Raw genomic sequence first — 12,350 nt, 5'->3', positions numbered from 1 at the left:
CTTTGGGAAGGTCCTGTAGCTTTTTGGAGCACTTGGGTCCTGCATTCAGCTGAGTCTTCCTTCAGTGGCCCGCCATGTTGCCTGCTGATTTGATTTGGGGATTGTCCTTGGACCGGACAAGTGGCTCGCTGAGTGTCTTGTTGATCTCGGGACTGTGCTGTTTGACCTCTTGATCATGGGTTCTTCACCTCAGCAGCCAGCAGCTGCATGAGTCAGAAAAAGCCTCCACCTCTAGTGGGCCTGGAACAGGTGGCAGAGCTAAAGCCCCAACTTGAGGGGCCTTCACCCAGCCCCTAGAGCTGGCACTTTGAACTCAGACTTTTACCCTCTTAAACTGTAAGAGAATAAATGTGTTTGTTAAAGCCATGCACTTTGGGCATTTCTGTTATAGCAGCACTAGAGAACCAAAAGGAGCTCTAGTGGTGTGGTACCTAAGGCACTTCACTGTTAACCAGAAGGCTGGCCGTTCAAACCCACCAGCCACTCCTCAGAAGGAACGTTGGGCAATCTCCTTCCGTATTGATACTGCCTTGGAAATCCAAGGAGGGGTCGCTATGAGTCAGGTCCGACTTGACGACACACAACACAACAAGAAAACCAAAACACTGCCCTGAGCAGTCACTGAGCACCATGCACCTCTCAAGCAGAGCTTTGGTTCCAGCACAAAACAACTATCCATCATGTTAATGTCATTAATTTGAATGTTTACATTTGTTTTGGTTTTGTGGCTGTATATACCTAGTTTCTTGTTTATGCAAAGCTAAGTATCATTAGCATCAATTTAAATCATTTAAAGTATAAAGTTATTTTAAAATAACTCAAAACCAAACCCACTGCCATCAAGTCGATTCTGACTCATAGCGACCCCCGTTGGGTTTCCAAAGCAGTAAATCTTTATGGAAGTAAATTGCCCCATCTTCCTTCTGCACAGTGGCTAGTGGGTTTGAACCACCGACCTTCTGGCTAGCAGTCAAATGCCTTAGGCACTGAGCCACCAGAGCTATTTATTTTAAACTAGAAAGTTAAAAACAAAATATATTTTTTAAAATTTTTATTGTGATTTGGGTGAAAGTTTAGAGAGCAAATTCATTTTCCATACAGCAGCCCACATGCATTTTGCCTCATGACATTGACTTCAGTTTCCCACAATGCACCAGCTCCCCTCCTACTCCCTCCCCATAGTTACCTCTTCCCTGTGTCCTTCCCTCCATGCACTCCTGCCCCCTGAGCTGTCTCCCTATGCATACACAGCCCTCCTATTCTCCCATGATTCATCTCTCCAAGGAGTGTATCTACCTGCTGTAAATGCTCACCTCATATACCTGTCTTTTGTTTGGCTGGAAGCCACAGGAATGGGTTCAATTCCAAACATGAAGGGCAGCTAGGGGCCACAGTCTCAGGGGTTCCATCAGGCTCTATCAGACCAGCAAACCTGGCTCCTTTTTTTTTTTTTTTAATAATTTTGAGTTTTGGAAAACAAATTTTTTTTAAATAAAAACTCAACACTGCTTAGAACAGTTTCTTCCCTTTTGGAAGGATGGACTTGTCTCAGATTTGAGAAGCATTTTCTTGACCTGTGCCCCAAAGTCTTGTGGAGGGAAATTGTGGATGCCTTATTGCAGCAGCTGTACCATTTGCTTCCTAAACTGCCATGGAGAAGAAGCAGGTGGAAGGGAAAGAAATCTCAAATACCGCATTTCAGAGCCCCACAGAGTTATTTTCTGCCTGTGCAATTGGAAGTAAAATGACATAGTGGTATCACTTCCATTTTTCCTGGCTTTGTGGTCTTGAATGTAGTATTAACTGACATGCTACCTCCCTGGGGATTCAGATGGCCAGCAAATTGTCTCCAGCTAAAATGGGCTTCAAAAAAATAGGAAATGCCTTGTTCCTCTACTCATCTTAGTAATGTATTGCCTTCAAAATTGTCCTTTGAGACTTACCTGGGCAAAACTGATTGGCCCTTTCTTTTCCCTGCTAGCCCTTCCAGTTCCTCTAGGACAGCTTTTTTGTTTGATTTTATTTTTTTCATGGCATTGTCTAATAGTCCCAGAGCCCATGGAAATTTCTTAAGGTGAAGAATACATCCCTTAAGAAGTCAGGAATTGTGAAGACCAGTTCTCCTATTCAAAATAAAGGTGGATTGGATTCAGTGACCTAGGACTGGCCTGAAGCAAAATTATAGAGCTGGTGAAATTTGTTTTTGAAATTCCTGGCCACCTTTTTCAGATGGATTGTTCTTGTTTCGTGAAAGAATGTGTGCATATTAACTGCTCACTGTGTGCCGTACCTTGTCCAAAATCTCTACTGTTGTGATTGTTGTTATGTGCCCTCGAGTCGGACCCAACCCATAGTGACTACGCTTTATCTTACCTACTAAATGTGGCCCCTTGCTTGATTAAATCAACAACCCTGTATCCTAGGTGGCACCTTGCCAAAGATCAAGCCCAGGTCTTCCGATTCCAAATCTCGCCCTCTTCCTACGTACCAATTAGAATACCTTCTCTCTTTTCTTCTATATGACAACATTCTCTCAAATCAGCTTATCTTCTTTCATACATTTATACTACTTCCATAGTGATACTGCCTCGGAAACCCAAGGAGAGGTTGCTATGAGTCAGGTCCATCTCGAGGGCACATAACAACAACAAAGTCAATTTGTTCCAAATTATTCATTGAAGCCTTGTCCTTATTAAATAACTTGTTGGCATCTGTGAACAACTGGGAAGTTTCTTTAGCTACAGAAAAGCCTTCCCTACTCATAGATCAAGTTAGCCTGAGAGATTATTAGCTAACTTATCATTCTCTCTGTAAATATTTACTGAGCAACTTCTGTATGGCTAATGGGGTCCCTGGGTGGCATCAGTGATGAAGTGCTCAGCTGCTAACTAAAGATCTGGTGGTTCTAATCCGCCAGAGACACTTCCGAAGCAAGACTTGATGGTCTCCTTCCAGGAGAAAGGCCAGCTCTACTCCGATGCTCACGGGGCCGCCACGGATCGGAAGTGACTTGATGGCAACTGCTTTGGCTTTTTTTTTTTTTTTTTTTTTAATGTGGCTGGCATTTTTGCAGACAGTGGAGATACAGTTGTGGAAAGACACAATCTCCACTTGGTGGCGCAGGTATCCCTCGCATTTCAAAACTTCGTTTTAAAAAGTTCTACTTTGCTTTTACAAAAAAGTTCTACTTTGCTTTTACAAAAGACCTACATTAGTACCTGTTTGGCTTACTGAAAGAAAACCAAAGAAAATTTTCGCTTTTGTGAAAAGAGGCAAAAAATGAAACTCTCATTCAGCGTTTGCTTTGCAGGGAGTGGTTAAAGAGGCAGCGCATACCCCAAGTGGCAAGGGAGTGTAGCCAAGCTCCTTCCCCCGAAACTACACTCAGCGTTTCAGCATCAAGCCAGCATAGCTTTGATCTGGGTCTGTGAACACTATAACCAGAAAATCGAGTCAATTCCGACTCATAGTGACTCTTCAGCCCTGAGCAGAACTGCCCCACGGGGTTTCCGAGGCTCTAGGTCTTTATGGAAGCAGACAGCCCCCTCTTTCTCCTGCAAAGTGGATCTTTTCATTAGCTGGTGAACATTGAGCCATTGTGTCACCAGGGCTCCTTGTGAACACTGTATGTTGGTGTCATTTTAGGTTTTTTATGCTATTTGGCATGACTTGGCAGGTTAACTTTTTTGGGTCTGGGAACGCTCAAATATTTTTCCCACATAAATTAGTGGTAATTCCCTCTTCACTTTATGCCATTCAGCTTAGGAAATGTTTCACAGGAATGTTCAACTTTGGAATAGTGGGGAAAACCTGTACTTATGGTCGACAGGGTGAATACATGAGGCCACTGTGGGTCACGGGATCTGGGCTCACAGGATCTGATTTAGGTCTGTTCTGCATCTCACTGGTAGACTTACTGCAGGCAGGTCACTTAGCCTCTCTCGACCTCAGTTTCCTCATTGGTAGAATGGGGATGCTGAGACCAACACAGCTTTACAAAGCATCTCTGTAAGATAATGGTTAGGGAAGAATTCTGCAGAGCTTCTCAATATTATTTGTGTGCTGGTGCACCTGCTGAATCCGCAGCCCTGAAATGGGATTATAATGATACCTGTCCTTTGGGTTATTGAGAGCCTTGAATAAGTTAATCAACATAAAGCATTTAGACCAATATCTGGCACAGAATGAGCACTGGCTAGCTCAACGTCGGGTATTATTACTATCCGGATGCATTTCATACATGGGAAAAACAGACGATGCTGCAGCTTGCCTTCCACACTTCTTGGCATATCCGTGGTGTCCATTATACTTGAAGAGCTGAAAAATAGTCATCACTAGAGAATTTGGATTGATGCCTGCTGCCCTCAGGCATGGAGCCCTGTGGTAAAATCTCAGCAAGACAAAATAATCCATCTGAGGAAGAACATTCTAGATGTTCTATGGGACTCAGATTGCATGACTACCAGTTGGGTACCCTAGAAGGAATTCTCTTTCCTCTTTACCCAGTGTTGAGAGTAGCTGAGACCCTGGCAATCAGCCGACTGGCCTGCCTCTTTCTGCAAACCGGACAAGTGAGGAAGGAAGACAAGCAGGGCAGGAAGGGCTCACTCACACAGCTCTGGCCACTGGATGGCTCCTCTGGGCCAGAGGGGCCAAGATAACCTCACTCACATGTCTGGCAGTTGGTGCTGGGGTCAGCTGAGGTGACCCCAGCACCTCCTGTCATTCTCCAGTAGGCTGTTATTGTTGTTGGTTGCTGTCAAATCATCCCCGACTCATTGCAATTCCATGTGCAGTGGGATTGGACTGTTGGAATCCATAGGGTTTTCATTGGCTGATTTTTTAGAAGTAGTTACCAGGCCTTTCCTCCTAGTCTGTCTTAGTCTGGAAACTCTGCTGAAACCTGTTCAGCATCATTAGCAGCACACAAGCCTCCCCTGACAGACAGGTGAGAGCAGTACTTGAGGTGCATCGGCCAGGAATTGAACCTGGGTCTCTCCTGAATGGAAGGCAAGAACTATATTCCCAAACCACCACTACCTCAATGCTTTTTTCCAACCTCAACTGAGAAGATAGGAATACTAGGCATCAGGGGAGAGTAGAGAGTGGGTGGCTTTGGTACCAGGCAGATCTAAGTTTGAATATTGTCTCTGCCTCTTACTTGCTATGTGATCTCAAGCTAGTAACTTAACCTCTCCGAACCTCAGTTCCATCTGTCTTCCAATTAGATTGTAAATTCCATAAAAAGAGTTCCTGTGTTGTACTTTTTTTTAATTACTGTATCCCCAATGCCTAGTAGCATGTTACCTGGCACTCTAGGAGATGTTTGATATTGTTAAATAAATCAATGGCAGTCAAGGTTATCATACTGAGAAAATATATATATATATATATATGAAGCTTCTAGTAAAATGCCTGGCACGTAAAGATGTGACTGGTAAGTTAGAGCTTATCATTATTCTACAAAGGAAGTATGGTGGAACAAAGAATAAATATGTGCAGCAGCTGATGGAGAATCAGAAATGGCGACTTGGGCCATTTAGGTTATTAGTTGACTGCCTCTCAATGGCTTGTGCTTGTAGATGTAGCCAAGTGGAACCGTTCTCCACGGGTACTGAGTTTTTCTTCCTCTTGTGTCCCCTCTGCAGCTGGAGCTCTCCAACAGCGCCATTTTGCACCAGATGAGGCGGGACCAGGTCACAGACACATGCCGAGCCAACAGTGCCATGAGCCGCAAGCGACGGGTCCTGACCCCCAACGACCTGAAGCATTTGGTGGTGGATGAGGACCATGAGCTCATCTACTGCTACGTGCCCAAGGTGGCATGTACCAACTGGAAGCGGCTCATGATGGTCCTGACGGGGCGGGGCAAGTACAGTGACCCCATGGAGATCCCGGCCAATGAGGCCCATGTCTCCGCCAACCTGAAGACCCTGAACCAGTACAGCATCCCGGAAATCAACCACCGCTTGAAAAGCTACATGAAGTTCCTGTTTGTCCGTGAGCCCTTTGAGAGGCTGGTGTCCGCCTACCGCAACAAGTTCACCCAGAAGTACAACACCTCCTTCCACAAGCGATACGGCACCAAGATCATCAAGCGCCAGCGGAAGAATGCCACCCAGGAGGCCCTGCGCAAAGGGGATGATGTCAAATTTGAGGAGTTCGTGGCCTATCTCATCGACCCACACACCCAGCGGGAAGAGCCGTTCAACGAACACTGGCAAACCGTCTACTCTCTCTGCCACCCTTGCCACATCCATTATGACCTCGTGGGCAAGTATGAGACGCTGGAAGAGGATTCTAATTATGTCCTGCAGCTGGCAGGAGTGGGCAGCTACCTGAAGTTCCCCACCTATGCAAAGTCTACGAGAACTACTGATGAAATGACCACAGAATTCTTCCAGAACATCAGCTCGGAGCACCAAACGCAGCTGTACGAAGTCTACAAACTCGATTTTTTAATGTTCAATTACTCAGTGCCAAGCTACCTGAAATTGGAATAAAGGGGATGGGGAGAGGGAGAGAATCATGCTGTTTAATTTAAGATTTTTATTTGTCAAAAGAAATATATGGATATTGGGTTATTTTGTAAATTAATATTTCTTTGGGGATGATGCTGCGAGCAGCATAGTGAGAATTATTTAAAATCCTTAGTAGGGAAGGACAGCTGTCTGTGCAGGGGAATAGGATGGGTATCCTTGTTTTTAGAAGTGAATTCTGCAACACTGTCTTGAAGGTTTCCTTGTGTTCTGGTGAATTCCATGAACTGTGCATTCCATAAATTCTAATTAATATTATTTATAGCTATTTAAGCAAGGTCTCTGTATAGTTGTTTTTGTTTTTGTTTTTTAGTGGCAGAAAAAATCCTAATGTCTTTGCAGACAAGATCTGTGTTTTGTGCTTTGCTTACTACAGCCCGCTGGGGGGCATGAATGAATGTTCTCCGTACTAACCTTACGGAGTCACTGTGTGGTAACAACCCTTGGGATGTGTATTGATGCCACCGTTTTTGAAATTCCAATAGAAATAAATAGGTTGCTCTTGTGCTTAGAAAGAACCATCTGTGCAAGGGATTAGTTCAAAACCAATTTCAATTGATACGGAAGCCCCTTGCACTAAAGAAATGTTTTTGTTTTTTCTTTTTTAAACCCAAAGAGAGAGCTGATTGTAGCATTTCTTCCTTCACCAGAATTAGCAGTGTGATAGATTATGCTTTTCCACAAAAATTTTTAACTGGCAGTGCCAGTTGTGATGAAGGTGAAGTGGCCGTTGCTTTATAGTCAACAAATATTTATTGAGCACCTACTATGTGCTAGGCCCAATTCTGGGTACTGGGGATACAACATTGGACAAAACCCATAGCCTCTGCCCTCAAGAAGCTTTACACAGAGCATCCAACTCGACAGCTAATAAACTGTTGACATTCATGGACTTAACATGAACAACCCCAGAAGGTCTGTGGCCCCTACCTAGAAAGTTTCCTTTCTTTTATGGCACACATTTGAAAATGGCATGCTTAGAGGAGGCCACTTAACTTGGTGAGTGATGCAAGCTCATCGCCTACGACAAGAGATGGCCAAAAAAAATTAAGATTCCTGTCATATGCCTACTTCCATTTATTGGGAGTATCTGCCTTTAAGTCCCAGAAAGAATTTGCCAGGTACAGTGGAGAAGAGTGCTGTGTTGATTAGCAATGTCTGCCTTGAGAGGAGAATGGGGAACAGGACCATTTGCAAGCACCTCCTGCTGTCATCTTTAGCCCAGCATCCACATCCCCATGCGTTGTTTTCTACTCCTTGACCCATAAAAGAGTGAAATGCTGAGGCGAGACTCACACGTGTGGGCATTTGCAATGCTCTGCTGCATATGCCCCTCATGAAGGTCAAGGGTGGGCTATTTGAGCATGTGTGTACATACACACACTCCCAAGTCCCCCAAAGGCTTAGAGACCAACCACACCTCCGTGGCTGCCATGCATGAGCAAGAACAGCTTTCCAAGCCTCTGTTCCTCTCAAAGGCTGGATGCTTTCAATTTCCTGTTCCTTGTTAATTAACATCTACACACGCTTCTCATTTCCAGCCATTTCCAACAGCTCTCAGTTGAAGTTTGAGCCACATCCCTCTTACAGCTAGTAAATGAGTTGGTAGCAGATACTGTATATAATAACAATAATAATGATGATGATAATAATAGTGCTAATAATAGGGGTGGGGTGGGATGGGGTGTGGGTAAGTTTTGCTTATTGTTTTGTTTTTAATGCAGTATATAGCGAAGAGGCGAGAAGAATATTCTAAACAAACAAAAATGAGTAATTTATTCACAGAAACTATTGCAATTGTTTTGTAAAACTCACAGCAAACTCAGTGAGTAGCAGCTGCAACATCTCACCAAGGAAATTATTTAATGTGAGTGAGGTGTGCATCAGAGAGAATGGTTGGAGCTATTTATAAAACATTGTGTACCTTCTGCCAAGCTCTCTCTCCCCTTGGTGAAGGGCACAGTGACCATAACCTTGATGGATAGAGATTTATGTAATGTGATTTACCAAGTAGAGTGACAGACAGCAGGCTGTCCCTGGAATTGGGAGGCAGGAGATGCTGTCTGTAGATACAGGACTTCTGGCGACCCACAAGCTCTACAGCATTTCCTAATGTGTGTTCTATGGAACACAAGTCCTGGGGGACATGAAAGTGGTGTGGCACAAAATAAGGATTTTGTGGTCAAATACTCTTGGGAAGGCAAGGGAAGTCAGTTCCCTTTTTGCAGGACTTTTCAGAGCCTTGAATATGTGCTATGCATAGTGAATCTCTAAGAGCCTCACCAAGCCAGTAGCAAGCGTTTCCTGAATTTCTATGACCAGGATGCTCTATTTTGCAGATCATCTCATTGAGTGAATGTTCCTCAGACTACACTCTGATTGGGTTGACTTCACACATCCTAGGTGTTCAAGGATAAAAACTGCCTCCGTATCCCCTTTCTTAAAAAAAAATTTTTTTTTTTTGTTTCAAGCACCATAGTCTCTATCTGGTTTATAGCAACAGAGGTACTTTATCAAATGACTTAAACTTTTACTTAAGTGCAATGGTTCTAATCCTGGACACTGCCATGGGCCATGATTCCATCCCTCCCAAATGGAGAGGGTGAAAGCCTCGTGTGGTGTGGATGGCAGGAAGGGAGGGAGGGAGGGGGAGTGGGGCATAAGGCCACAGAATGGCCCCCCTACGCCTCAAGCCTTAAAGGATGCTCACTGGGAGCAGAGTGGTCTGACCCTTTGACGAATGCATTTTCAGTTCCACAGTTTGAAAATTGTTCACTGTGTGTTTTTTGTTTTTTCAATGAATATTCATGGAGATTTTCTACGTTTCGCCATTCCACGTGAGTCTTTGATCAATTGTACAAGCTTGCTTGGTGTGATGTGCACACCGCCTTCTTTCACCTGTCTTCTCTCGCTAAGTGAGAAAGATTGTCCTTCAGGGCGTGCTCCAGCAGTACTTTCTGAAATGAGAGTACTCTTTGTCCTAATGTTTTGTTTTGTGTGCACATTTTATTTTCTAATGGCATAAGTTCTTAAAAGAAATTGATTCAACTGTTTTACAGACTCTACAAAGTATTCTATGTCCTTGGTTTAAAAAAAAAAAAAAATCCGTTGGTGGAAAATGTGCCTGGAAAACAAAAGTTCATGTTCTTTAAAGAAAAATGTTCGAGAACATTTTCTATTACATGCTTAGCAGGAGAAAAGTACAGGCAGGTGTCCTGTCTCCGAGCCACTTTTCAAAGGTGCTGCTAGGTTTTAAAAAGCAGGTATAGTCAGGCTAGTATTTACAATGACATACCTGCTTACCTTAGCCCTTTGATAAGAAAATTCTCCTTAGTCACAGGGTTTGACTTGCTGCAGCTTCTCCTGATGCCCCCTCAGCCCTCCCCAGCTGGTCTGGGAAGAAGGGCAGCCCTGGACCTGCGGTCTGTCAGAGGGAACTTCCCTCCTCCCTGCCCACCAGGTAAGCTCCCCATCCTGCCTGCTCAGGATCTGGGCGCCACAGGAGAGCAAGGGGCAGTGGCGATGTCTGCTGGACCCATCCTCTTGGTGGCAGAGGCATGGAGATGCAAGGGTCTACCCCACAGCAGAAGCGCATGTTACTAAAAAGCACCCCAGAACAAAAGCAGGCCCCTAGCACTTTGCTGGTGGGGACCTGGACTTCTGCTGAGGTAGTGGGTGCGAAAGTCCTGATTGTAACCTTGAACAAAGCAGAGAGACCCTTTAATTGTCCCTGGTGGGTGGATGTCCAGAGCACATCTTTTGGTCCCGTCCTCCCCTATGCATGCACACACACACACACACACACACACACGCAACCTAAAGCTGCCCTGTTCCGTGCAACCCAGGTGGTCAAAATTCCTGCTTTGTCCACCTCTACATCAGTGGGACCGACCTCATTGTACCCCAAGTTCGCACAGCCAGCATTTCCCCCAGCCTTTCCCCATCATAACTGGTCGGTCCCTATCAGCAAGCAACAGAACCTTCTAGAACTAGCTTGACCCTTGGCCATTAACAGGCAAATTTTGATCTGCTACTTTGTCAGGTGCAGAATGGGCTGCCTGTACTATTTTCTTACAAGCATGCTTAGTATGGCATATTGACATTTACTTTAACATCTTTGTGAAGTATGATTTTTTTTTTCTTTTTTTTTACATGTTTGTATGCAGTAGAGGACTTGTTGTAGAAAACTCTCCCTGTAGCTTTGTGTACTGTTCAAGAAAGCTGAATTCCACATTGCCAACAAAAGCGTGAAATGTTCATGAACCTTCTTCCAGGAAAAGCCATTCAAGCCTGATTATTTTTCTAAGTAACTTCAATTAAATTGAAGAAAAAAAGAAGCTTCTCTCTGTGTATGCTTTGTTCATGGCTCACTGGCAGAAGACTGAAGGGCTGGGGTGGGCTGTGTCCTTAGCATGTGGGGGGCCCTGCCCATGTGTATCAGAGGATGGAGAGGGAGGGATGGAGATGGGGACCCCACTGGCACACTCAGCCATGGTGAAGACTTTGTAGATCTTACGTCTTTCGGTTTATTGGAGGAATAAAAGCTTTCTTCATTCTGTTTTTGTCTAGAAACTATTTGTAGGATGATGTGATACAAGACGTACCATGATTGTAGATCATCTTACCACTCATAGAACAGTAAGGAAGTGAAGGATCTGAATGGTTAAAATAGCCTTAGTGGCAGAGCCAGTATTCAAACCCAGGTTGGTGTGGCTTCAGAATCCCATGCCTTTTTGTAGTAAATGTGATCGGTCTCTTCATGTCTGCCCTGGCCCTGCTGCTGCAGATTGCAGACCTGCACTTCAAACCCCAGTTTTCCCATATTCCAAATCCATTCTTTCTGACGCCCCTTAAAGCTTCCTTCATCTCCATCGATGGGCATTATTAGCATTATTGGTTAAATGACTAATTGATTTATATACTCAGTTATTTGGTTCTAATTCTTTTAAAATATATATATTACCTAAATATTTGAACACTGGAATATTGGATTTGAAAATATATCCCATTTTTCAACCATACCAATGTGATTTATAATATGTCCACTCTCCAGATAGTGACCCTCAGTGACTTGGATTGACACGGTGGCTGCAGCAGTGGCCTCAAGCATAGCAGCAGTTGTGAGATGGCGCAGAATGTGGCAACGTCAGCAGCACCTAAAAACAACAACAACGCCAGGTGGTTCCCACTGGTAGCCTGGCTCCCACCTATTAGTGACAGCTCATCATCATTGTTCTTTCCCCAGTCCCATGTGGTTGGGAAGTGTCCAGACCCTGGAGCTTGATTGTCTGAAATCAATGAAAAATACACTTTCTTTTTTAATGTGGGAAATGGATATAACTTTGTCATGGCCTGTCCCTGTGTCATTTGAGGCATTGTAATATATCAGTGGGAAGCAAGCCTGGATGAGGAGTTTCCAGCCATAGGTCACCCATCTCAGACTGGCCCTATGTCAAGTGGCCAGCTAATTAATAGGTACTTCTGACGGTGCCACAAGTGCCCTCAATCTGACTGCAGGGCTGCAGAAACCAAGGACCTTGTAGCCTAGAACATTGCTGGGGCAAGACCAAAGTGAGGTGATCCTTAATCTACCACCAAGTGAACAAAAATGGGGCCAGGCAAAGTCATTAGTGTAAGATGACAAAGTGTCCTTTTGGAGGGAAGAGCTCTCCTTGCTCAAGTTATGTCCTTTTTACATTTTTGGCATGAGAATAACTATTCTTTTTATAAAAGCAGATGTTCATTGATATCAGAAAATAAATTAAATGTTGGCAAAAAATCAGCCCCAAAAGTCATTGTAACCATTTTCTC

At 44.2% G+C, this 12,350-nt stretch overlaps 1 protein-coding gene across 1 annotated transcript in view; it reads left to right on the top strand.

Moving 5' to 3' along the window:
• CHST11 (carbohydrate sulfotransferase 11) overlaps window positions 1-6,503 on the top strand; it is a 432,318-nt gene extending 425,815 nt beyond the window's left edge. Inside the window, exon 3 of the mRNA XM_007948244.2 lies at window positions 5,649-6,503. Within this exon, the coding sequence (XP_007946435.1) occupies window positions 5,649-6,503 (855 nt within the window). The remainder of the gene's footprint in view (window positions 1-5,648) is intronic.
• The last annotated feature ends 5,847 nt before the right edge of the window (window positions 6,504-12,350 follow it).

Source organism: Orycteropus afer, unplaced genomic scaffold, assembly GCF_000298275.1.
Source record: "Orycteropus afer afer isolate SDZICR_OR568_19922 unplaced genomic scaffold, OryAfe1.0 scaffold00209, whole genome shotgun sequence".
NCBI classification, from domain to species: domain Eukaryota; kingdom Metazoa; phylum Chordata; class Mammalia; order Tubulidentata; family Orycteropodidae; genus Orycteropus; species Orycteropus afer.
This window is presented reverse-complemented; position numbering and strand designations above follow the sequence as displayed.